Raw genomic sequence first — 24,767 nt, 5'->3', positions numbered from 1 at the left:
AACTCCTTCAGTGGAGAAGGAAAAAAAAAAGACTAAAGGAAATTGAAGAGATTGGGATTTTGATGCCTTTTCTTTTGAACACAGAGCTGGGCAGTGATGGGTGAGGGGCTGTAGGATGGAGCTTGCACACTTTACACCATACACACTTGGGAAAGCCAAGCCAGCCTGCATATGCCCTCTGTCCTGTTTTGGAGGGCAGGAGCTGCCCTTCATGGCAGACTGCAGAAGATTGATGTGTTTTTGAAGGCAAACCAGAGTTTTTGCCCTGAAACGGTGTGAGTGCCTGCTCCGAATGCTAAGCAGCTCCTTGGAAAGCAGTTTCAAAGAACAAAGGGGAGCAGGATGGGGGAATAGGGCAGTCAGCCCCCTCCTGTGGCCCCTGGAGACTGCACTGTCCCTTCCCAAAAGTCACAACAGATAATCAAACTCATAGGAAAACCCCCCCACAAGAAGTCTGGCCCATGGTTCTGGGAGTCTGGCTGGTGGAATCCCCCCTCAAGGGGTCACAGCCTGTTTTGTGTGGCCAAGATCCACTCCTGGAGGATCATTTTGGGGGAATTTATTTTGCAGGCAGCTGCCACTGGTGGGACCTGCTGTGCTGGTGGAGCAGGAAGCAGAGGAAGGCACGGGACCTGTCCCAGGGGTGTCCCCAGCTGCAGCCCTCCCGCATGGCTGCTCTCCCCAGCCACCCCAAAACTTCCACAGCACCAGCACCATCCCAAGTGCCCTTGTTGGGGTGGCACAAGAGCATCTCCTGTGCCCCCAAACTGCCACCCCGTGCCCGGGGGGCTTTCAGGGCAGAGGGTTGGGATCTGCACAGTCAGCCCCGAAGTGCTCTCTCCACAGATCCTCCCACCTGCCTCTGCCAACTAATGGAGGTGATTTTCACCTCCTTTCATCTGGAAAACCGCCGGCAAAACTCATCTAACAACTTCCCCGGCAGCAGGAGCCTTGAATAGGTTTCTCTCTCACATTCACAGCAGGTGACTCTCCGTGCTGCTCTGAGGAGCATCGCTCTGGCTCGGGATGCAGAGCAGCACTTGGGAACCCCTGTGACCCCCCCTGTGACCCCGGCCCACACTCAGCGGGGCTCTGGGATGTGCAGCGGGAGCAGACATTACCCCCCCTCGGCATTGCTTCTCCTCCATCCTCCCTTGTGCCTGCCCTGTGAGAGGTGAGGGGGGATGCAAAAATAGCCGGCGTCATTCCCAGACAGCAAACATCCCAGGGATGATGTGAAGAAGTGCAAAGAGTTCAGGATAGCGGATCCTCATGGATCCCCCCTGTACTGTGCCTGAGCACGACCTCTCCTGGTGGTGGAGATGCCTGTGAGCATCCACTGATGGAGACACCTCTGTCTGGGGATGGGAGCATCATCACTGTGAGGTGGATGCTGATATGGGATCCTCAGGAGCTGCTGTAATCTCATTCCAGGAGCAAATCACATTCCCAGCAGCCAAGGACATGTTAGGTCTCAATAAAAATGGTAATTCCCAGCAGATTGAGTTGGGAACAGGGAAGGTGGCTCTTGCTTCCCCTTTCAAACCTTCTCCAGTGCCCATGGGGATCATGATGGTGCTGGAGGAGGCAGAGGGCTGCACTGAAGGATGAAGGATTTGGAAAGTAGGAGCAAGAGGTTTCTGCAAAACCCCAGCTTGTCACATCCCCTGAGATCCGGCCTCGGGTCCTTGTCTGCCTAATCCCTGCCCTGACGCTCACCCGAGCTGCCCAGCCGTGAAAGCCAGAACTGTTTGTTTGCAGTTTCCTAGGAGAGAAATCACGTTAAAAAAAATTAATTACACACCTGAAAACAAAATCTGGCTGCTCAAGTGCACATCAGGGATAAATGGTGTGCTCCAAATTAGACAATTTACAGCTTGGGTAAGTAATGAAGGAACCCAGCCAGGCGTGAAAGCAGAGGGGGAGAGTAACCCTGGGGGGATGTGGGGTTCTTTTCTCCCTGCTCCCCTTGTCCCTCATCCCCTTCATCCCTCTGACCCCCTTTTCATTGCTGCTTGCTGAGAAACCCCCATTTACTCAGCACTGCTGGCTGGAGCAGGCCCTGTGGTCCCAGCCTCGGGAGTTCAGCAGGGATTTTGGATGGGAATGAGCCCTTTTAGAGCGTGGAGATGGGAACGGCCGCAGAGAACGGGACAGGTAATGGAGCACAAGGATCTTCTGTGCATCCCAGGGAGCGAAGGGCCAGCTGGGACATCTCCCCCCGTGGCATCCCAGTGAGCAGAGGTGTCCAGCATGGGGGTCCCTTGCTGCACCCCGACCCCCCTGGCATCCCCCAGCCCACGCTGGCCTCTGCAGTGCTCGCTGTGCGGTGCGTGGGCGGGCTGGCAGCGCGCAGCCGAGGAACGGGCAGCAATCCAGGCTTGCTGGCGAGAAGAAAATAATTTCTTTTCCTTATTTTTCCCTTTACAGCGTCCCAGCCCAGGCTGTGAGTGTGGGGATTTAAAGGGGCTGTGTCCCAGGGCCATCACGCCGCGTTAGTGGCGCTGGGGATGGTTGATGGGGCTGGATCCGTGAGGAGGAGCTGAGCTCCGCGAGTGGGCTGGTGGCTGTGGGTGCTTCCTGGCTTGCCTGCAGCAAGGAACCACCTATGGGGACTTTTGCTGCCCCGGGGCAAAGTTAAAGTGTGGGCAGCACCCGTGATGGGTGAGGAGATGCCCTGTGCCTCACAGTGCCCAGGGGGAAGCCTGGAGCACAGCAGCATCCCAGGAACCCATAGGAATCGACCCCCTCCTCCACCCACGCCCCTCTCTGTCCCCTGTGTGCTGCCCAGCAGCTCCGGCAAGGGGCAGGATCCTCCCAAGCTCCCCAGCCTGCCGACATGTGATGGTGCGTGGGGATGGGAGCAGCCTCCCTTCTCCCCTCTCTGCTCCACTCCCACCTCTGCTCGGTGCCGGCTCGGAAACCAGCCAGCTAATGATGTGAGCTGCGGAGCAGATGGGGGACCTGACGCTCCCCTCCCCGGCAGCGGATTAGGCATGCAAATGGATGTACAGAGACGCGGAGCCTCCTGGCCTGTTTCCTCTCCACCCCCACCACACGTACGGCGTTCCAACCCACAGCCCCCCGGCTCCCACTCACAGCACCCCCGGCCTGGCCTGGAGCCACCTGTGCAGGGCAAGCACGGACGGACAGACGGACACGGGGTTGTGTAGGTTCCGTGCAGCCCTGCCTGCGTGTGGGATGGGCCCTCCTTCACCTGTGGATGCCGCCGTGTCCCCCGTGATAGCGGCAGTGAGGAGCTGCATGGGCTGCATCGCTCCCTCCGCCGCCCCCCTGTGCTCCTCTCGCAGCACCAGCGGGTGCAGATGCTGTGTGGAGAGGTGGGAGCAGAGCAGGGACAGTGGCCCAGCTGCTGCAATTCCCAGCTGTGCTGACTTCAGAGATACATCAGGGATGCTCTGGGATGCCGGCAAAGCTGCTCCTGCCCTGGGCAACACCAAGAGGCGTCGGTTTAGCTCCTGCAATGCCATGACCACTTCTCAGCTTAGAAATGCTGCGAAATGTGAGCTGGCAGAAGCAGGACAGTCTGACTGAGTCCTACTCCACCTCCAAAACCTGTGGAGAGCTGGAAAGTGCAGGAAGGTTTGGGGCTTCATGATGCCCAACAAAACCACGTGCCCTGGGGGGACTGAAGCAGCCCCAGTGGAGACCAGTTCAGCCGGGAGTGGGGGCAGAAAGGACAGCCCTCTTCAGCCCAGCCCTGCAGCTGTAAAACCAGCCCCAAGAGGACACAAAATCTGCCCTTGCCGACATGGGGATGAGACTGTCTGCACCTGCAGCATCACTCCCTCAGACCCTCTGTGCCACTGCAGCAATGCTGTTATCTCTAATGCCTGGGAGCGGGAAGGAGATTAATATTCATCACAAGGGAGCGGAGCATATGGAATATGAATAATGCTAATTGTGTCTGTATAGATTTAGTGTAAGAAGCTTCCATGCATTAAGGAGGGAGGGAATTAGTTCTCTGAACCGTTTCAGACTCATTTCTGGCAAAGGAGTGCCTGCCTGCCCGCAGGTTGGGAGACAGGGGTGAGGATAAAACTTGAGTCCCGTGCCTGAGTGCGGGAGAGGCTGGGGATGCAGGGCAGCTGTGCAGGGGAGCACAGGCACCCTGTGCCTCCCAAAAACCAGAGTGAGGGAGCAAACTCAGTCACTGCAGATGCCAAGGAGGAAAAGGGGCTGCCTGTAGGCCTGTGAGCTGCACAGCCACAGGCTGATGCAGCCAGAGGCATCCCCAAATGCCAGCACCGGAGGTGTCTCTAAGCCTGCTGTGCCTGGGCTGCTTTTCCGTGTGCGTGGCCCCACTGGGCTTGAGTCCCTGGGGCCAAAGGTAGTGCAGGGCTGGCACTACTCCTGCCCTAGGTGAGTTTATCTGCCCCCAGGTGCATGGCAGGCAGGGAGCTGGCAGGACGCAGTGCCCTGTGCACTGGGGGTTGGACTGGTAACGAGGTGCTGGGGGCCAGAAAACTTCATGCCTTAAACATTCATCCCATTTGCCTTCTGGGGATGAGGGCTGGTGCCCCGTTTTAATTGAATCAGCTCATGGCTTTAATGAGGTGAAGAGGAGAAGGCTCATTTGCTCAGCCAGGCAGGGGGAGCAGGCTGGGCACTGCAGGTCCAGGGCTTTGGCAGAGCCCCCCAGACCCTGGTGGGTGTGTTCCCTCGCAGGATCAGGCTCCCCTCCCTGCAGCTGAGTGTCCCCCCGTGCCCCAGCACTGCAGAGGGGTTCAGGCTGGACACCCCTCTTCTGCTGTGCTCCCCAGAGATGGCCCTGTGGCAGCAGAGAGCTCAGGAAGGGCTGGGGTCATCCCTCTCCTGCAGACCGGAGCTGGTCAGGGAGATTTGGCAGCCTCAGGGGAGGATGGAAAACACCTGGGGTCCAGCTGCTCCCTGAGATGCCTTCTGGCATCCCTGCAGCTGCAGGGGGAGGATGCTCCATGCCTTTCCCCGTGCTCTCCAGGGCCAGCAGCCGCAATTGTCTCAGGCTTGACCATTGCCCTCTTCCTCCCCTCTCCTCCCATCCCTGAGAACGTGATTCCTCTTCCTGCACTTTGATCTCGCCAATTTTTAGCTCGTTCTGGCTGCTTTATAGGCACTAATCCCTCTGCAGGCACTGGGGAGAATCCACCTACACTCCATGCAGTCTTAAGTCTTATTGTGTAAACAAAATCTCAAACACGAAATCCCTAATCCTTAATGGTTGGAGCCTCGGATACCTGTTCCCCCGTGTCCTGCCCGATGGAGGCTGGAAGAGGGGGAAGGTCTCTGCCATGTTTGCTCCCATCCTCAACCTCAGCACAGATTAAACATCTGTACATGCTTTTAACCTTGGTTTTTTTTCCCTTTCTTCCTGGCTGCTCACACTGGTGAGCCCCCTCCCTGCTCCACTGCATTTGTTCAGCTTAGGGGATCAAAATGGGTGACATTTGGAGTTGGGATATTTAAAATGCAAATTTCCCCTGGATAGATAAGTGGAATTTGCTCCCTCTTATGAAGGGAATCTCTGGGGAGAGCCGAGCACTACGGCCAGCCTGCTCTGAATGCGAAATGCAGCCAGGGGAATCCCTGCCTCCCCCAGCCTGGCACTTGTGGGCAAACCCTGGTGCAGTAACCACCCTGATGGCCACGGAGGTGTCCAGATTTCCCCCAAACACAGTGAGAGGTGGGAGCTGCAGGGTCGGCAGAGAAACCTGTGGTGTTTCTGGATCACAGCCAGGGAGGGAGAAATCTCGGTGGCCGCTGGTGTAATCCCAGAATTGATGTTTTTTCCCTCTGCACCCGGGGTGCTGCTGATGTATTTGTCTCTCCCTCCCAGCTCGGAAATTAAAGCTTTCACCACTTTTCTTGCTGCAGAGCAACAAATGTGCATCTGAGAGGGAGATTTACACTTTGCCTTCCTTTCTGGAAATGGAGCGTGATTTTCCAGCGACTGCAGATGCTGGGCCTGTCCTGATGCCTTGAGAGGAGAAGGAGCCCCCCACCCATCCACCCTCCCAGCCTGCTTCAGCAAACCAGGTGGGTTTACACCCCAAAGGGTTTGGGTGAGAGGGCTGCAGTCCTGTGTGTCCCCCTCTGCACTCACATGAGTCCTTGTGCCCCCCTTTTCCTCCCCCTTCTGGGTGCAGGCTCCAGGCTGGGCTGATTCACCTCCTGGCATGGCTGTGCTCAGAACCTGCTAAACCCCCACGAAGGCAGCAGTGCAGCATCTTCAGGGAAAAACACTCAGTTTGCTGCCAACCCCATCCAGGATGAGGCTGCAGGCACCAGACTGCACACGGGAGGCATGGCAGTGTGGGAATTACAGCAGGAGAGGAGCAACCCGGGGTTGGGAAGCCCTGGGAGGGCTGGGGGGAGTTCACCTGGAGCCATTCGTGTGCATCAGCTTCATCCCTGCCTGCCCACAGTCCTCCACTCACGCAGCAACAACTTAAAGCAAAGGCAAAAACCATAAAGCAGAAGAAGTTCAGGCAGCTCTTTGAGCTGGTCCCGGGCTCCTGCAGTGACTGGGGGCTTCCCACAAACCCTGATGCACCGAGGAATATCTGGAACGTCATAAATATACTCTGGGAAGGAAGGAAAAGGGATTTAAATTTCAACTTTGATGCATAATGTGCTTTCTCTAAAAAAAAAAAAAAAAAACGAAACCAGCCTTCTTGGCAGAGACCAGACAACTTCACACTAAATCTCCTGCAGGAGCATGTTGCCAGTTGCAGAGATAAAACCTCAATGAAACACAATTAGTTTCCACTTGGATTAGCCAAACTCTCGTCTCTCCTCCCACCCAGACACCCCGGCAGCGGGATGGGGAGCGCTCGGTGCCAGCCTCCCGTGTCCCCAGCCCCGCTGGGAACGGGACGGCTCTGTCCCGGGGGGAGGATAACTCTTTTCACGGCTAAGGGGAACTGACAAGTGATGAGCACACGGAAGCCGGAGCGCTGCGGGGCAGCTCCTGCCGCCTCACCGAGGACGGCGGCTCAGCACGGCTGGTTTGCTGCGGCTCTCTGAGGTTTGGAGGCTGCTGGGGAGCCTGGGGCAGGGTCTCCATTTTATCCCCCAGCTTGGGGCTGGGGCATGGCACTGCTGCCTCCTTACCCAGCTCGGTCCCAAAGGAGGGAGGAGCACACAGAGGGGACATGTGGCGGCAAAGGTCGCTGAGAATTCTTTAGGCAGGAATGTCTCAAATATTGTACATATATATTTTTTATATACATTTTATGTACATTTATATTTTTTTTTTCTTAAGGCTTACAGGCTGGGAGGTTCTCTAGTCTTGGAGCTTTAGGTTAAAGCATCACTCATGGTGGCAATGTCTCACCCTTGTCTGCCCCTGACTCCTCGGTGTCGTTCTGAGCCCAGACATGTGTCAGGCACATTTTTGGAGGAGGCTCACGCCTTCAGGCTGGGTCACGGTGCCCCAGTGCCAGGCTGGCAGGAACAGATCATGGGGGAGGAAGGAAGAACACCCCGGAGCCATCCCCGGGACAGCAGCACTCCCCGGGCCCTGCAGGCTTTGCCCTGCTGGAGGCAGCTGACAGAGGGACCGAGAGCTGCTGGCAGGGCTCTGAGGGGGAATCAGCCTGTTAATTAAGAGCTTAATTACCCAATAACGAATGGTGGACTTAGCTCAGCCTTGAAGCAGGCCAAGCGAGTGAAGTGCCCTCGGGGAGGGCCAGAGGAGGTGAGCCGAGGGCAGGCTTTGCCTTCTGCCGTATTTGGGAATATTTGTAAGATCTGTACGTGGAGAGAACAGAATCCTGCAGCCCCCTCAGTATCTCTGTCCCTGCCGTCTCCAAGGTGCCAGTGGGAGGCCAGGGGTGGGGATCACTTGTCCCTCCATCTGTGCAATGTACCCCAGGCAAGGGGGGGACTCCACCACCATTCCTGCTGGTGGAGGAGGGAGGGGAGTTTGCGAGCTGCAAAAGGAGAAGAATTTCCTTGGCTTGGTGTGTTTTGCTGCAGAAAGGCGGTTTCAGCTCCAAGGGTAAGGGAAATGAAACAGAAAAATGCTTCCTATTAAGCAAAAGGGATGGAGAGCCCTGCAGAGCAGGGCTGTCTGCAGGGGCTGCGCGCTCCGCATCCGCAGCCAGCGCCCGCAGGGGGCCGGGCTACGGCACAGGGACACGGGGACAGCCACGGCCAGCCCCACGGTGGCAGGCAGTGCCCGGGGAGAGGGCAGGTGGCTGCTCTCCACACAGATCCCCGTGGTTCCCTGGGCAGGTCCCGTGGGGAGACGGGGATGTCTCAGCACAAGGGGCGGACTGAGATGGGTCTGGCCAATGCCCACAGCCTGTCCTGAGGGTCCCCTGACTGCTGGGACATGGGCAGTGCCAGCACATCCTCTTGCCCTGCCTGCAGCCTCGTGGGTCCAGAGAACAGCCTCAGCAGAGATCCCAAACCCAGCAGGCAGCCCTTGCCCAGGGCACGGCTGCGGTTCCTCATCAGGGGATCTTCCTCCCCTTTGCTTTTAGATTTTTTTAAAAGCCCCAACAGACCTAGCAGTTTTGTGGCAGGAAGAACAACATTCATTCTGGAGCTTTCCCAAGTAATTCATCCTCTAAGAAATTAATTATCAGCACGGGGGCTGCGTTTTTAATCAGCATCAGTCCCTGTGTGCTCGGGGTCGGAGGCTGCTGCTGCCTCTGCCTCCAGCAGCTCTGGGTTCCTGCGGCAGGGAGGGGATCGGCTGCTGCTGTGGGATAGGAATTGTGAGCAAGGAGAGAAAGAGGCCCTGACAGCTGTGCAAACACCCCCCGGGTAGCAGCACCTGCCACCTACGCCCGGGGTGGGTGGAGTGCTGGGGCAGCCCAGGTGCTGAGAGCGGCTCCCACACCCACACAGAAGTCCCAGGGTGCTCACGGGGTTGGGAGCAGGAATACAGCTCTGGAGACAGAGCCCTGTGACCCCCATCCTGCACCGAGGACAGCTAACGACGCAGGCAGCGTGCTCAGGTGTGGGTGGCACACGGGAAAGGGATGTGACAGTGTCTGTTTGCTGGGGGACACGGGGGCACCTGCTCCAGCAGAGCTGCCTCTAGCAGCTGTTTCCCTGACAAATGGTGTTTGGTTTGGTGGGAGAGCCTTAATGAAAGCGGTGGTGGCTGCAGGAGTGGGGAGGGGATGCTCTGGGGAGGGAGGAGGAGGAAAGGACAGAAGGACAGAAGGATGTTGGACACATCTCTTGGTGATGGCTCCTTGCAGGACCCACACCTCGCTGCCTGGCCAGGGACACCCGGGTCTCCATGGCCAGCTCTGCCTGGTGGGGTTTTGGTCCTCCAGGAGAAGGTGTGTTACAGGTGGGGGAGAGCTGAGGGTGCACTTTTTGGAGTGGGGGTGATGAGGGGTTTGGGGACCTCTGGGGCTGTTGAACCGCAGGAGCTGGGGGTCCCTCGATGTGGGGACGTGCTTCTGTCATACTTGTGCCCTCTAGTGGCTTTGTCCTCGCTCTCTGGTCCCTTGGCCACCCTCCCAGTGACACCACCATGCTCCTCATGGCCACCACCCTGCAAGGCCCGGGCTCTGCCTGTGCCTCTGGCACTGCCAGCCTTTGTGGTGCTGGGGAAATGCTGGGCAAGAAGGGTTTAGCTGAGGCAGGAGGGCACCTGGCGATGCCTTCCCCATGGTCATCTCCTTCACGCTGGGAGGGAGTGCTTGTCCTTGCTTTCGAGATGCTTCATCATGGAAATGTGATTTTTAGATTAGTGGGGAGGAAATGGGTTCCATAACCTTTCCAGAGGCGTGATTCTCCAGCCAAAACTGTTGGGTGAGTGACCCCAAAATGCATTTTATTCCAGAAAATCCAATCTTGAGATTTCTAACACAAAGTTTCTCATTTTCCACTGCTCGGGGCTGTTCTCTACCTTTCTGTTTCCTCTGTGTTTAATCACATGACAGCCTGAAAAAAAACCCCAACACAGTTTTTTTTCTCATTCTACTGATGTTTCTCTTTTATCTAAAAGAAATAAAACGCTCCTTTTCCTCCAGCCTGTGGCAGCCACCACGTCTGAGCCGTGCTCCCGGGGGACAGGACGCCTGGATGCCCTGCGGCTGCTCCTGCCTCCCGTGTGCTTCTCTCCTTCCCTGTGTCTCCTCTTTGCAGGTTTTTGGACCCTTCCCCGAGCTGTGGCAAGGACAGGAAAGGTGGTTTGGTGGAAGAAGCCCAGCTGTGGGTCGCTGGGGTGGCTGGAGGAGCAGGGTGAGGGTTGGGCGCTGTATTTAGGGCAGTGGAGCTCCTGTGTCCCCTGCAGGGACAGGGGGATGGGGATGTCCCCATGCACTTGGCAGCCAGCCCTGCCTGTGCTCCCTCCTCTAGCAGGGGATATTTCCTATCTGTGAGAGCAGATGTTGGTTAGGAGCTTCCTAAGCAGTTTCTCTTCCCTCTCAGAATTGCTGCTTGGCAGAGAGAATTAAATTCTCTTTTGTTGTCAGTTTAGAGGGGAACAAAACCAAACGTCACCTGGAGAAATTCTTGCTGCTGCACCCCCAGGGGATGGAGCGGTTGCCTCCGGACCAGGATTAGCCCATCACTGAGAAAGCCGATGGTCCCTGAGGGGATTAGACAGATGATCGATGCTGGGATTAGTTTGTGTGGTGGCTGCGGTGACAGCAGCGACCCAGAGCAGCAGCTCCACCCTACCTGTGCTTGCACCGAGCCAACCCCTCCCCAGCCCGGTCCCGGGGGCTCTGGGATGGTCCCTGAGCAGTGTCAGCCCAGCGAGCAGGGGGTGAGGGCAGCGCTGCTGCAGCCAGCACTGCCACAGATGTTCTGCGTTTTGGATTTCTCCCCCTTCCAGCCTCGTTAGTATCGAAATTAAAAGCAAGTGTTTGTGAATTGGTAGCTGTTCTCCGAGACCCTAATTAGCAAATCTCTTCATCCCCTGGGGCTGCAATCTAATAATCAAAAAAAGAAAACCAAAAAAAACTCCAAAAAAACCCCAGCACCCAAACAAGCCCCAAACCTTGTTTGATGGATCGGGAGTGCTACTGGAACAGTAGGAAACGGCTCTTCCTGCTTAGTATGGTAATTAAACACTTCAATTGCAATTATTTTTGCAATTAGATAAGCCTCTAATTGTTATCATAGGTGGCAGGGGTTTGGGTGTGTGTTTGCCAGTTCTCGGAGCTGGAGCAGAGCGTGGATGCTCCAGGCGGCTCCGGCCGCTCCTGCCGGGTTTGTTTGGGGAAGAGGAGCTCCCCTCCGCAGGGACCCGGCTCCTGCTGCTCTGCAGAGCTGCTGGTCAGGCCATTTCTCAATCCGCTCTGGGGGCTCAGCCCAGGAGTGTCATAGCTCCTTATCCCAAGGCCACAGCAGGGAGGAGCACGAGGGGACCTTGCCAGGCAGGGCATCACCTCGCTGGGGATGTTTCCTTGCCCGCTGATGTTTTGGTGGGATTTGGCTGCTGGGGGGCACTGGGGCTGCAATCCTCCCCCTCTCAGCTTTCCTCTCTCTTTGGGAGCTGATTGCTCTCTGTATACCCTAATTAGTGGTGGAAGGGTGAAACCCACGCAGGTACCGGTGGCAGATGCTGACCCCAGCGCTGGGGTGGCTCGGGGGTGTTGGGGAGCTCGGGGAGCGATTGGGGTGCGCTGTGCCGGGTCGGGGAGCCCAGCCCCGCCGTGGGTGATGACAGTGGGCGATCCCCACGCCGTGGCCGGAGCTCGGGGCCGCTCCGTGCCCGCAGCCAGCAGGGAGAGCTCCCAGCCGGCGGTGCCGCCCCTCCGGGTCCGCGCCTGGGGGATGCAAGGTGTCCCCTGCTCCATCGGCTCAGGGACCAGGGAGGGAACATCTGGTTGGTCCCACAGGGCAAGATGTGCTCTGGGAGGGTGCCAGCCTTGCCCAGGCTAGCTGTGTCTGTTTTGGGTGTTTGTGCTGTGTGTCCAGGTTCTGTCCCAGCAGAGGGATGGGGATGGGACAGCAGGATGGAGCACGGCAGGGAGGCTCTTCCCAGGACAAAGCACACCCACAGAAATCAAGTATCACATTTTCCTTCTGTCTTAAATAGATTTTTATACCACTGATGATTTCTGCACAGGCTCGGGGCAGAAATCTTCTCTTTTGGGAACATTTGTGTTGAGCCTTCTTGCGAGGGCAGAGCCTGGGGCAAACCCTGGCTGCTCAGTGTCTCCCCAGCAGGCTCCAGGGCTTCTCTCTGCCTTGCAGTAGGGCTGGGACAGGGGGTGTGGTGTAAGGACAGCCCCAGGGATGGGCAGCAGCCTTGCCCCAGCATGGATGCTGAGGGACTGGGATGTCCTGTGCACAGACATCCAGCACTCGTGGCTGCCAACACCCACCACGCTGAGCCCTCCTGCCCCCTCACCCCATCTAGCAGGGCCTTGCCCCTCTGAGGGGTGGGTACATCCCTAGGACACCAGGGAAGGTGGTGCCTGTGTTGTCTTTCTCCGTCCTAGGCTGGTCTGCCTGGCACCAAGACCTCAAAAGCAGCACCTTCCCCCTGCAGCCTGACCCGTGGGTCTGGAGAGGGCACTCCCTGCCCTGCCCTGCCCTGCCAAGGGCATGCTCTGCTTCCTGACCCAGCTCCTCTGGCATCTCTTGCTGCTGCTGTGGGGCTTGATGCTGCATGTGTCACTGCCCAGACAGGATGGGGAGGTGTTCTTCTGCAGCTCCTCCGAGGGCTCTTCTCACCCAGCACCCTCCTGGGCAGAAACCTGGGCGGGCAGAGGCCTCTCCAGCAGTGTTTGGGGGTGGAGTGGTGCCATGTGCCAGAGCAGGGATCCTGCAGGGGAACACAGAGGGTGATCAATGACTTCACAAGATGCAGATGGGTCCATTTCCCCCCTCTCCTGCTCCCAGTGTAAGGGGTGCTGCATTCAGCACAGGCTGTGCCTGGGAGGGACCGTGGTGTGATGCCGTGGGGATGCTCCCTGCATCCTTGACTAAATGCTGAGTGCTGGCATTTGGGCAGAGCTGAGCAGGCTTTCATCACCCCAAGACCTATCATCCAATGCCCCTCTGAGCAATAACACTCTTCTTTGTGGCTTTCTCTGCCTGTTCTTCCTGTCCCTCAGGCCAGCTAGCAGCAGGGCTGGGTTGTCAGTCGTAGCCTGACAAAAGCTGATGTCCTGGAGCTGGAACTGCTCTGCTCCTGGGTGCTGCTTCTCCCATGGCCCCTCTCCCTGCTGTGGGTCAGGGAATTTTTTGGTCAGGAGCTCTTTGGTTGAGTGTCCTGTATGAGTGGTATTTCCTGTCCCCACCCCCATGGTGCAGAGAGGAAATATGTGGTGACACCAGGACCTCAGATCTCATGCAAACCTCTCCCCCAGACCTCTGCTTCATTCTGCTGATTAGATCAGCAGCCTCTCAGGGGATGGCTGGCATTTTCCTTTTACCTCACACAAACTACATGTGTCTTAGAACATATGCACAGAGATGGAAAGCATGAAGCAGAAGAGCTGGAATTGATGTCCCCTCTGCCCCTGCTGCTGGGCAGTGACAGCAGCAGAGATGACTCTGCCTTGTGTCTGCACTGTGCCTGCCCTGGGGACCTTCACTTTGTGCTTTGTGGTTTCCAGGCTGGAGGCATCACTCTGCTCCTGCTGCAGGGCAGCAGTGATGCCTCCCCGAAGAACAGCACCTGCAGCCTCCAGTCCTCTGCTTCTCCTCCTGCTGATGGGCAATGGCATTGCCAGGGTGATTCACAGGGAGCACCTCTGAGAAGTGCAGGTTTATGGTGCACCCCAGGGCAGGGGGTCCCTGTACCCCAGCTCTGTGTGTGGACAGACAGCAGCAGCTCCTGTTGTTGCCGTGACCTTGGCTGAGGTTAGAAGTGCTCAGGGTGCAGCAGGGACGAGGTGTGCCCAGCTTCCAGCACGTGGGTGACTGCATTTCCCCCAGGGCACAGTCAATATGGAGAGCCCAGGTTATCAGCATGCAGCATTGGAGGGGAGAGCACGTGGAGGTCAGGGTGACCTTGCCTGGCTCTTCCTGAGAAGGGCTGCACAAAGTGGCTCTCTGGAGCTGAGAGGCATCCCCATGCATGGCAGTCGTGGCCTCCAGCCCAGCACCACTTCGAGAGAGCAGCAATGCCTGGTGCAGCATCAGCTCTTCACCTCGGGAGCCCTGCCAGCATCTCCGCCAAAGCTGCTGGCAATTTATGTGGATGTAGGCTTGCATGAAAATGAAGTGTGCTGGAAATTCATGGTCTGAATGCAGCTGCCTCTGCAGTGCATGAGGAGCAGGCAGGATGCAGCATCTTCCAGGGCATCTCAGGCTGATTCTATAGTCCCAAAACTCCAGGGCAGCCACAGAGAGGGGCCCAGCTCTGTGCACCTCCCCTGTGCTTGGGACTTGCTTGGAGAGCAAGCAGTGATGGATAAAGGAGTGAGGATGCATCTCTGATGGTGTCACCCTTTGCACCAGGTACCATCAGGAAGGGATGCCTGCACCAGGAAAAATGCAGTGGATGCCACAGCAGGGAGAGCTGCCTCCTCCCTCATTTTCACCCAGGAGCCCTGGCCTTGTACTCACCCTGCAGCTCTCACCTCTGCTGTCGAGGTTTGCGCTGAGGAAAGCTGAGTGTTGTCCTTTCAACCTCACACACAGGATTTTGGAAGAGGGCAGCCAGGAGTTGAAGGCTGGGAGATGTGGGTCCTAGGGCAGCAGGCTGGCTGAGACTCACAGAAAAGCTCCAGTGCTGGAAAGGTTAAATTGCACATGAAGACAGAGAAAAAGAACAGTCCAGTCTGTCAGGGCCAGCCTGGCTGATCCTGGCTTTGCTCTGTGGAGCACAGGTAGTGTCTGCCTGAGGCTGGCAGCTGGGGCAGGCGTGTTGTGACTAGGACAGGGACCCTTTCCAGTGGGAACTGGCTGCTCCTCTGCCCATATATTGTGGCCATGGTCCTGTCCCATGCTGCTCTAAGCATGCAAGAGTGTGATCCACAGCCACTCATTCAGCTCCAGCGTTTTCTTCCCCAGCACATCCCTGTTAGTGCTGAATGCTCCCTCTCATGGGATTTTAATCTCTCTGAACATCAGGGTCTGGTCTCAGAGCCTACAGCCACGAGCAAGCCAAGCACCAGCTCTCTTCAGAGCCCCGTCCCACTGCACTGAAACAGGTTCCTGTGGTGCTTTGGTTTTCTTTACTGATTTTGTGTGTTGCCTTCCTCTCTGATGCCTGGTGTGGAAATGGGAGCAGCTGTCTTCCCCTTGCACCTCTGCTTGGTCCTGTACTCTCAGCCCTACCTGGTCCTCACTCAAGGGGCCCTCCAGCCCCCAGCTGCTGTGGAGGTCCCGTGGCTTTTGATTCCCTGCCCTGCTTCTGACTGAGGCTCTGAGTGACCCTTGAGACTGGCTGCAGCTCTCCAGTATTTCCACTCTTGTTTGTTAGTCTTTTCCCTATGCCTCATAACTGAAAAGAACATTGTTATTAAGGGCAACAGTTCAAAAATCTGTTTTTCTCTTGAATGATCCCATGGAGCTTCTCTGAGCAGAGCTCTTCTGAGCTCTGGGTGTTCCTGTCTGGGGGGGTTATGAGTTTTTGGAATGATTTATGTTGGTCTTTTCCTGTTAACATGTTCAGGGCAGATGACTCTGAAGCCTCTGCAGAGAGGAAGAGGCCAGAGGAACCAGCCTGGTTTGTGTTGGGGGTGAAATTGGCTGCCAGGTTTTTGGTGAACAGGTAAATCCTGCGCTCACCTGTCTTGTGTGGCATTAGTTGATCCTGATCATCTGCCAACAGCAGATCTTGATTGCTGTGGGTGAGAGGGCTATGAAGACAAGGAGAGAAAGTAAAAGCAGGTGCTTGAGCAACTCTTAACTGATTGTGAGTGGCAACCACAGTGGTGATACAGTGTAGGATAGGGTGGAGCTTGCTGGATTTAGAAAGGTCAGGAAACATCCCTTTGCTTGAGTGTTCCCTCTGGGGAGCCAGGGGAAGAATCTTTTCTACCCGGAAAAGCTGGGAGGGTAAAGGCCAGGAAATCAATGACCCTGCCCTCTGCCTGAGGAACAGAAACCCATTTTTCTTCCTCTTTAATCTCCCTCCAAGTCATTATTGTCCCTTTGTGGTAAGTCAGCATTTTGAGAAGACACTGACATTTATTTATATTCTGTTCTCTCTTGGCTGTGCAGGGAAATCCCAACAGCCTGTTCCCCACCACCAGCTCTCCTGGCTCAGCTGCAGAGCCTCAGTGCAGAGCTCCTGGTTTGCCCAGGGGCTGCACTTCTGTGTGAGCAAACAGGATAGCTCTCTTTGTCTCTGTATGTTTGGAGAAACACCCTCACCACCTTAGACACGTTTTCCATATGTTTTTATACACAACCTACAATTTGCCAAATGCTGTAACTTTGGGCTCTTCATTAATTCCTTGGAAATAGAAAAAGGCAGCCCCGGGACCTGCATTCTTGTATTTGTTCCCGTTAATCCATCCCTCTGTATCTCTTTTTCAGCACCTCTCCCTTGGGTACAGTCACATTGGTGCCCTGGGGGAGGCACGATGCTGGATCAGCCTTTTGGATGGCTCTGAACTTTGGTTCACCTCCCTGAGTTCTCCTTTTGGTGGCTTAAGACTCTTTCTGGGGCAGGATCAAGGGCACGTGCTGCACGAGCGCGGCTTCTCTGCTGGCACGCTGGGAACAGGGAATCAAAGGACTCCTTATCTATGGATGGAAAGTTTCTGGGCTGCTTATCAGGCGCTGCTTAGAGGTTAGATTATCTCAGGAGCAGCAGATTGACAGCCTGCCTCTCGGTTCTCCTTGTGCTTGGCTGAGTGAACACCTTGGAGTGAGGCAGTGAGAGGGTGGCACAGCCCTGTGGGGCTGTGGGTGCCCAGGGAGGGGGCTGAGGAGACAGCCTGGCACAGAACTTGCCCACTTTGCTCCCATCCTGCTCCCTCACCACACCCTTTGCTGGGGCTGACCCTTGTAACAACGCTTGGGATGATGCTGAGGGAATTTTTTACTCTAACTTTACATGGGCATTTGTATTTCTAAAAACATCTGCCAACCTAATTTGGGCTACTCCTGCCCCTTTCCAGAGATGGGAATGGAACTTGCTGTTGGCTGAATTCACTGCTGATGCAAACTGATGGCTGAAATGCTGAGGGTGCATGGCTCGGATGGGAAGTGGCCGAGCTGCTCTGCGGGGAGCTGGGAACCCAGACCTTGGCTCCTGCAGGGACTCTCAGCCTGGCAGTAGGTGCTGTGACTGTGCCACAGGACTAATTCCCATCTTCCCTTCTGTCACCTTTCCTGGCCCCTGAAGCTCTGCTCTGTGCCCAGAATTTGCTGTCTGTTCCTCAAAGGGACACGGCTGATTTTATGGAGTAGCCCCAGCTAAGAGCTTCGCCCCATTCTGTACAGCAAATTCTGATGGCAACTGTCCCCATTACCCAGCAAAGCCAGGGGACATTTTGTGCTCCCTGTGAACGGTGGCAATTCCAGGGGAGGCCCAGCCATCCAGTGGGAAGCTGGAGTACCTGGAGCTGTGCTGCCAGCATGGAGGGGATGCAAGCTGGGTTCTTATGAGTGGTGAGGAATTTCTGAGTGGCTGAACTTAGGAGTTGCCTGGGCAAGGATCTCCAGCTGGGGCATCAGTTTGTTGCTTAAAAGTCCATGGACAACGTGGGGTCCCCACCTCTGCCTTCCTTGCTGGGGACAGACCTACCATCAAAGTCCTGAGTGGAAGAGGAAGCCTCTTACCTCTTGAGGGCTCCATCAGTGAGCAGAGTCCCCTTCTTGTTCCTCACCTCCAGTTTCAAGGGTTTACCGTCCTGCCTGCCCTGGCCCTGCCTGCCCCTGGGCTGGGCCTTTTGGAGGGGAGGCAGGTGGGAGTTCCTGGGGTGTCCCGTCCTCCAGCAGTGCAGCAAGTGCTGGTACGCCACTCGGAAATCCTTGTTGAGTGTCCCGTAGAGGATGGGGTTCAGGGCTGAGTTGGCATAGCCCAGCCAGAGCACAATGGACATGGGTGTGCCTTTGACCCTGCTGTCCCCCCACACGCCCCGGTAGGTGAACATGGTGAAGTAGGGGAACCAGCACACGACGAACGCTCCCAGCACCACCGCCAGCGTCACGGTGGCTTTGTGCTCTTTCACCATGGGTGGCATGGGCGCGCTGCCCCACGTGTGGTTTATCCTCTTGGCTTGCTCCCTGGCTATCTTGAGTATCCGGTAGTAGGTGATGCACATGATGAGCAGAGGGATGTAGAAGGTGAGCAAGCCGTCCACTAACCCGTACACGAGGTTCACTGCCAGCGTGCACTCCTTGTGGCAGGTGGGGTCTGTGTTTTGCACGGCCGTCCCGTTGGTGTTCCAGCCCAGGTGGATGGGTAGGAAGGAGACCATCAGTGAAACGGTCCAAATAACAGCCAAACCCACTGCCACCCGGGAGGGAGTGACCACCTGGCAGTAGCGGAGCGGGGTGGTGACAGCAAAGTAGCGGTCCAGGCTGATCATGAGGAGGTTGAGGATGGAGGCCGTGCACAGCATGACGTCCAGGCTGGTGTAGATGTTGCACAAAACGCTGCCAAAGGGCCACTCCTTGGTGAGCTCGTAGAAGGCAGAGAATGGCAGCACCAGAAGCCCCAGCAGCAGGTCTGTGATGGCCAAGGAGACAATGATGCGGTTTGTCAAGCTCCGGAGCCGGCGGTCGAGGGTGACGGCCAGGCAGACGATGATGTTACCACAGAGGGTGATCACGATGAGGATGACGAGGAAGAACCCGACCAGCAGCTGCAGGGGGAAGTCCATCCTTTTTTGAGAGCTGGTGTGGTTGTAACATGGATCCATGGTGACACTGCAAGGATGGAGCAGTCCTGCTATCATCAGCTCCAAAGCTGCTTGGAGTGAGCCTGGACCGGGCAGCCTAGAGCCCTTCCCAAAGTGACCCTTGTTCTACAGTGACCTTGGAGAACATTGCAGAGTCACTTCACACATTCAGCCTTGTGTGCTGGGAATGACATGGCCTAGGAAAGATGTGGCACTGGGACTCATTTGTGCCTGTTGGTCCCCTCTGGGAGCTCAGTGCTGGAGCCGATGCCCTGTGGCAGCTGCTGGTGGATCTCAATTGCTGCTTTTCCTTTCTTGCCTTCTCCTTTCCTCTGAGTGACCATGGGGCTCTCATGCCCTCTGCATGTTTGGTTGGTGACAGTGGTCAGCAGTGCTCCAGCAGGGACAGAGCTTTGCCACCTCCCAAGGACAACCTGCAAAAAAAAGTGTCTGGTGAGGACCTGGCACAGATTGCCCAGAGAAGCTGTGGCTGTCCCATCCCTGGAAACGTTCAAGTCTAGGCTGGATAAGGCTCTGAGAAACCTGGTGTTGCAGAAGGTGTCCATGTCCTCGGCAGAGGGGTGGAATGAAATCTGTCAGGTGCCTTCCAAGCCATTCTGTTATTCTATAAAAGCACCAAGTCAGAGCTGCAGTGAGCAAAGACCCTCTGAGCTTCCCCTCAAGCCCCTCCAGAAGCAGGGTGTCTGTACCTCCCTGGCTGCTCCAACCCACTTAAACCCAAGTTGTAAATTCCTTTGGCAGCCAGGCACCCGTGTGTTTGCCAGCTGGGCTCTCCCAGCCCTAGGGGTGCCCATGTAATGGAGGGGTGTTGAGAGAAGGGTAGGGATTTTAAAATTGTCATGTTCCTATAGGCTTACAGTAAAAGTGAGAACGAGGAGGATATGAGGAAACAATTTTCCTGAGATAGCAGTTCTTATGCAATTCAGCAAAATTAGTCACGACTACGTAATTTCTGAATCTTGGCTGCGGCTGCCAATCTCATTAAACTTTGTCCTTGTGTCTGTGCTTGGCAGCAGACATCCTGCCATCACAAATCACAGCAACTCCCATGGCCTGTATGGGAAATCCCCACTCTGCTCTGGGTCCTGGGAGGGAAGAAGACTATCCCTTGCAGACTGACTTTTTCTGGCTGTTTTCTGTCTGCATACAAATAACAAAACCCCACGTGTTGCCAGGGAAGAAACAACAGAGCAAACCACTCTAACTTACAATGAGCTGCTGGTTATGGTGATCTCCAAGACCCTGCCACTACTAGATTCAAAGGGACCTCGGGTCCTTGACTGGAAGCAATATCCATGTTGGAAAGATTCCTAAAGGGGAATTGAGGCAGTGCAGGGACAAGAAAGAAGGCTGGGAATGGGCTGAGGACCTGCACTGTGCTGACCCTCATGGATCTGCCTGTGTCCAAGCTGTGGTCTCCCACCATGAGCCTCCCAGATGATTTGAGGGGTCTCCCCATCCTCCTCAATGTGCTGGTGTGGGAGAGCTGTGCTGGTGCCCGTGGGTGGTGCAGGACCCAGCTCTGCAGGCTCTCTGCACCCCGTGGAGCAGCAGTGAAGCCTCCCCTGGTGGTGCCCAGGATTGTGCAGGAAGGCAGAGCTGATTCTCTGCAGAGAGCAACAGGCTGCAGAGATGGAGCAATCAGAAGAAACTCTAGGAAAGGAAAAGATCCAGCCTTGTCAGAGGACAAAGGTGAGATTTTAAACTCCCCCTGCAACAACAAGATAACACTGTGGTGCAGGTTGAAATATTCCTCAGATGATTTATGTCTTTGATTGAAGTCTAAAGGCATGGGGGCCACAGGAGGGAGTGTGCCAGGGAGACTGCATGAGCAAACAACCACTGATTGCCAGGAGCCATACAGGGGGGAGATTGGGACTGGACCACTGAGATTAGAGGCGATTCCCACAGCCCTGCTGCTTCTAAAGGCATGGAAAGCAAACAACAAGCCACGAACCAGCCCATGGGAAGCCTTTTGCTGAGCAGAGCAAACCCATTGGCAGACAGGAAGCCCTCTGAGTTTGGGTGCTGGGATTGAGGCTGTTGGGAGAGGGATGCAATGCTTTCAGCCACAGCAGCAGTGTGTGGAGCGCTCCTCACCTCCAGCTGCAGCGCAGGCTCTTGCCATGGAAAGCTCTTTGTTCGCTCACAAAAGGAGTGTGGAACAAGCTGAGCGCTGCCTGCCCACTGACGGCAGCGAGGAGAACAGGTTGTTCCCACAGAAGGGTATTTCCAAGTGAAAGGGATGTGTTTTCATTGCTCCCAACATGTGGAAATGGCAGATTAAATTATAGGGGGAGTAGCACACTTAGAAAATGCTGTGGGTGGATGGCAGCCTCCTACGTGGCTGCTTCACCACACACCAACAGCCTGCTCCTGCCTCTGGCTCTCCAGCTCACGTGGGCTCTGCTGGGCTCGCCTTGGGCTCTGCTGGTGGGACCCAGCTCTGGGCACTTGGGCTCATTTGGATTCTGCTGTGGTGCCAGGGCAGCTCCTGGTGCAGCCCTGCCCTGCTGATGTGCCCAGAAGGGGTTTTGCTTCTTATTGCTTGTTCAGATTAGCTCAGGGCAAGGAATGGCCACTTGCAAGGGGACAGAGGTGTCCCCATCCCTGCAGAGGAGCTCAGGTAGTGCTGGGGATGCTGTGGCTCAATGTGGGCTGCAGGGCTCAGCTGCCTGCAAATCCTTGGGATGTTCCTCCATGGAATGGGGCAGGACCTGCCTCCTGTCAGCTCGGGTGTGTGATGCTGCAACCCTAACTGTGCTGGAGGTGCGGGACACCTTCCCATATCCCTCAGCCAAATTATCTCATGGAAACACTCCCCCAGGAGAGCCTCTGGACATGGCTTTGCAAGAAAGGCAGGCTGGAGGGCTGGTATAGCTGGGGGGCTGTCAGCTCTCTGCCAGGACACAGACCCCAGGATGATGCCTCCAGCTCAGAGCTCTCTCCTGGAGCATTGGCTCTCTGTGATTCCACGTGTGCTCCTGGCTTTGTGCCCAGGTCATACACAGCCACCTCCAATACCTGTGTCCTCTGCTCCTGCTGTGTTCTGGCAGAGTGAGTTGATTTCCTCCTCGATGTACGAGTGGAGCAGGTGTTTCCCATGGCAGTCTTTCCAGCAACAGCCAGAATAAATGATACCTTTCCAGCCCTGTCTCACCAGGCAGCTTTTACATTTACCTGATTATCCTCATTATCACAGCCTGGACCTGTTTGTGGTTCAAAATCACCCTCCTGACATTGAAGGAACCAGAGCAGGGCGCTGCTTCTGGGTCATCTTTCTCATGCCTTTTCAGTGGCACTGGTGCTCTGATTGACACTATCTCTGCTGTGAAGACTTCTCAGGTTGCATTTGTTGTTGCACTCATCCTGGGGTTCCCCAAAAGTCAGATATTTTTCCTATGGTGTTTTCAGCTGCTTAGAGTAGCAATTTTTGCTTTTTGCTAAGCATGTGAGCCTGTGCCAGCCCTGTGTGTTTCTGTTAATCTTCAGATCCTCTGGTTCTTCTCCTCTAGTACTTAGTCCCTTGTCCAGTGCAGAACTTCTCCCAAGTTTCTCACCCGTACATTTCTCTTAAAGAAGCCCTAATTTTCTGAGTCAAGATCACTAATGAAATCCATTAAATAAAATTTACCTCTAGGCTGATCTTTAAGGAACTCTGTTAATAGCCTTCTCTAGTGCATTAATGATCCTTCTGCTGTAATATCCTATCGTCTCCCCATTATCCTCTTTACAATTCTCATAGTAATTTCTGCTTTCTCTTGCCTGAACAGATATTTTCTGCTCTGTTGCAGTCCATGTTGTATTTGATCCGCCGTTTTCCTCTTTAAAATGGCATTTATCTCCTCTGGGGAGGGGGCTGTGATTTATTAATGGGAAATTTCTGTTGCATTTTACCTTTTTATTCCCCCTCCCCACCTCTCAGCATCCTTTCCTCCAACATCATTAATTCCAGCACTTGGTGCACTTTTGCAGTAAGATTAATGGGATGCAGTGCTGGCTCTGGCAGGGAATGCATTGGCTGCTCTCCTTCCTTTCTGGCATAACAGGTTTGTTTTGAACCTGTTAAAAGCCCAGGTACATTGGCACCATGAGCAGACACACGAGTGGAGAGGAGCACTCAGGGAGTGCCTGAATGTGGCAGCCTCTCTTTGGGAAGTATTTCCCACTTCTGGAAAGGACAGAGGTTGCTGGGGGCTCAGGAGAAGCGTCACGTGAAGCCTTTTAGCTCTGTGTGAGGAACAGGAGGGCTGTGCCCTTGCAAATGTTCCTCTGCCTCCCATGACAGCTTCTTTCTGAGAAACGAACAGGCAGAAAAAGTGCTTTGCACTTGGGAGTAAAGTGCATTCCCTGGCCGTGTGGAGCTCACAGCAGAGCGCCATGGCTTTTTCTAGAATTATATTCAACTCCTTCCTGAGACTGAACATCTGGGCATGCTGGGAGAGGTATTTCAGCCAAGAGATGGGAAGGAGTGTGGGGGTTTCTTCTGGTCTGAGACAGGATGCCTGAGGTTTGATGGTGGGAACTGCAAAACTCCCAAGCTGGGAATGGGCTTCTTGATTCCCTGCCAGGCCCATAAGCCTGATTCACAATGGGACAACAGCAAATTTGTCACAGGTAGGACTTGAAGGCAATGTGAGAGAGGAAAAACGCGAGGGGACACTGGTGTCCTGCCTGGCTGCATCCCCAGACACTTCTGTCCCCGTTGTTTGGGCTTCTCCAGAGTTTGGTGCTCTCTCTGCCCTATCCCAGTGTGATGTATGATACAAAGCAGCAATTATTGCCTCTAGCATGAGCAGAGGGGTTGGGGCAGGCAGGACAAAATTCCCATCACTGTCACCAGCCCTCTGTCATGCTTCCCCAGGAGGAAAGGGGCTCTGTGGGTAAGGAGCTGTTCAGGACCCCTGAAATCAGGAAATGTGAAGAGCAATGTGGAAATGCACAGAGCAGTCAGCATTTCAAAAGTTTGCTCGGCAGACAGCGTCCAGGAAAGGTGAAACTGAAAACAGAGGAGTCGGGCTCAAGGGTGTGCTTGGAGCTGTCTGAGTTTCTGGGATTCAGCCTCCTGCTGAAGCCGATTCTGGACAGGGACAGCGAGCACTGGGCACCCCCGGGACTGCCCAGCCCAGCCTGGGGGTGTCCTGCCCCACAGACCTGACCGTGCCCTGGCGTGGGGCAGCAGCAGATCCCCACAGCTGCCAGGGTGTGCAGGGCTGGATGGAAGAGCTGGAGTGCCCAGGGAAAAGGCTCAGGTCAGTGTGAGAGGTCAGCAGAGCCCCCGTGGGGAGGCTGCTTGGGCAGAGAGGCTGCACACCACAGATGTGCAGGGCTCTGCCCTGGGCACACTGCACCATGCCCTTACTCTGACTCTGATGTTCTCGGATCCAGCTGTCCCCACCAGAAACAGCCAAAAAAGTCCCCAAACTGGCCTCCAGTCAGCCACCACAGGATGCTGATGGCACCAGCATCGGACAAGTGACACCCTCTCGCCTGACCCAGCTGTCCCGTTGCCGGCTCCCACTCAGCAGCGACCCACCAACCCTTCCGAATCTCACCTAAAAAGTATTTTAGCAGCGAAACAACTCAGCAAGAAGTAAGGCAAAAACGTTACCTGGCGAAGGTGGTGCTTTCTCAGAGCCCCTGAGCGTGTGGGAGCCTTCGGTGGCTGCAGCGAGTCCAGCCTGGCCCCGGTGCGTGCGGCTCCGCTGCGGGGGCAGAGCCGCGGCTGCCTCGCTCCCTCTCCTCTCTGCTCTCCTCCTCGCTGCTCTCGAACCAGCCTCCCTCCCTGCTCTCGTACCAATACTACCCAGGCAGCGGTGACTGCAACATGAGTCAGACCTCCAGTGGGTGGGATCAGAGCTGCTAACTCAGGCACCGAGGTTATCATCCGGCAAATTTGAAATGCTGAAAGTGAGCCCGGCTCCGAGCGTGTTGGGCTCGGCCGAGCCGTGCCTGGCACAGAGAGGGGGTGGGATGCCTGCTGCCTCCTGCTGCTGCTTTCTTGAGTGA

The 24,767-nt window shown here is 55.7% G+C and overlaps 1 protein-coding gene across 2 annotated transcripts; it reads right to left on the bottom strand.

Moving 5' to 3' along the window:
- Nucleotides 1-12,087: 12,087 nt before the first annotated feature.
- Nucleotides 12,088-24,519, bottom strand: HRH2 (histamine receptor H2). 2 transcript variants are annotated; one of them, XM_041482048.1, is made up of 4 exons: nt 24,370-24,519; nt 17,674-19,171; nt 14,503-14,668; nt 12,088-12,751 (listed from the first exon to the last, which is right to left on the bottom strand). In XM_041482048.1, exons 2-3 carry the CDS (start codon nt 18,792-18,794, stop codon nt 14,650-14,652), a joined length of 1,140 nt encoding a protein of 379 aa, XP_041337982.1. In that variant the 5' UTR covers nt 18,795-19,171; nt 24,370-24,519; the 3' UTR covers nt 12,088-12,751; nt 14,503-14,649. The 2 variants fall into 2 exon arrangements, with proteins under 2 accessions (XP_041337982.1, XP_041337983.1); XM_041482049.1 differs by having other exon boundaries at nt 14,517-14,668.
- Nucleotides 24,520-24,767: the final 248 nt, after the last annotated feature.

The sequence above is a fragment of the Pyrgilauda ruficollis genome, unplaced genomic scaffold (assembly GCF_017590135.1).
Source record: "Pyrgilauda ruficollis isolate IOZ18807 unplaced genomic scaffold, ASM1759013v1 scaffold57, whole genome shotgun sequence".
In the NCBI taxonomy this organism is placed as follows: Eukaryota; Metazoa; Chordata; class Aves; order Passeriformes; family Passeridae; genus Pyrgilauda; species Pyrgilauda ruficollis.
Note: the sequence above shows the minus strand (reverse complement) of the source record. Positions and strands in the feature narration are given on the sequence as shown.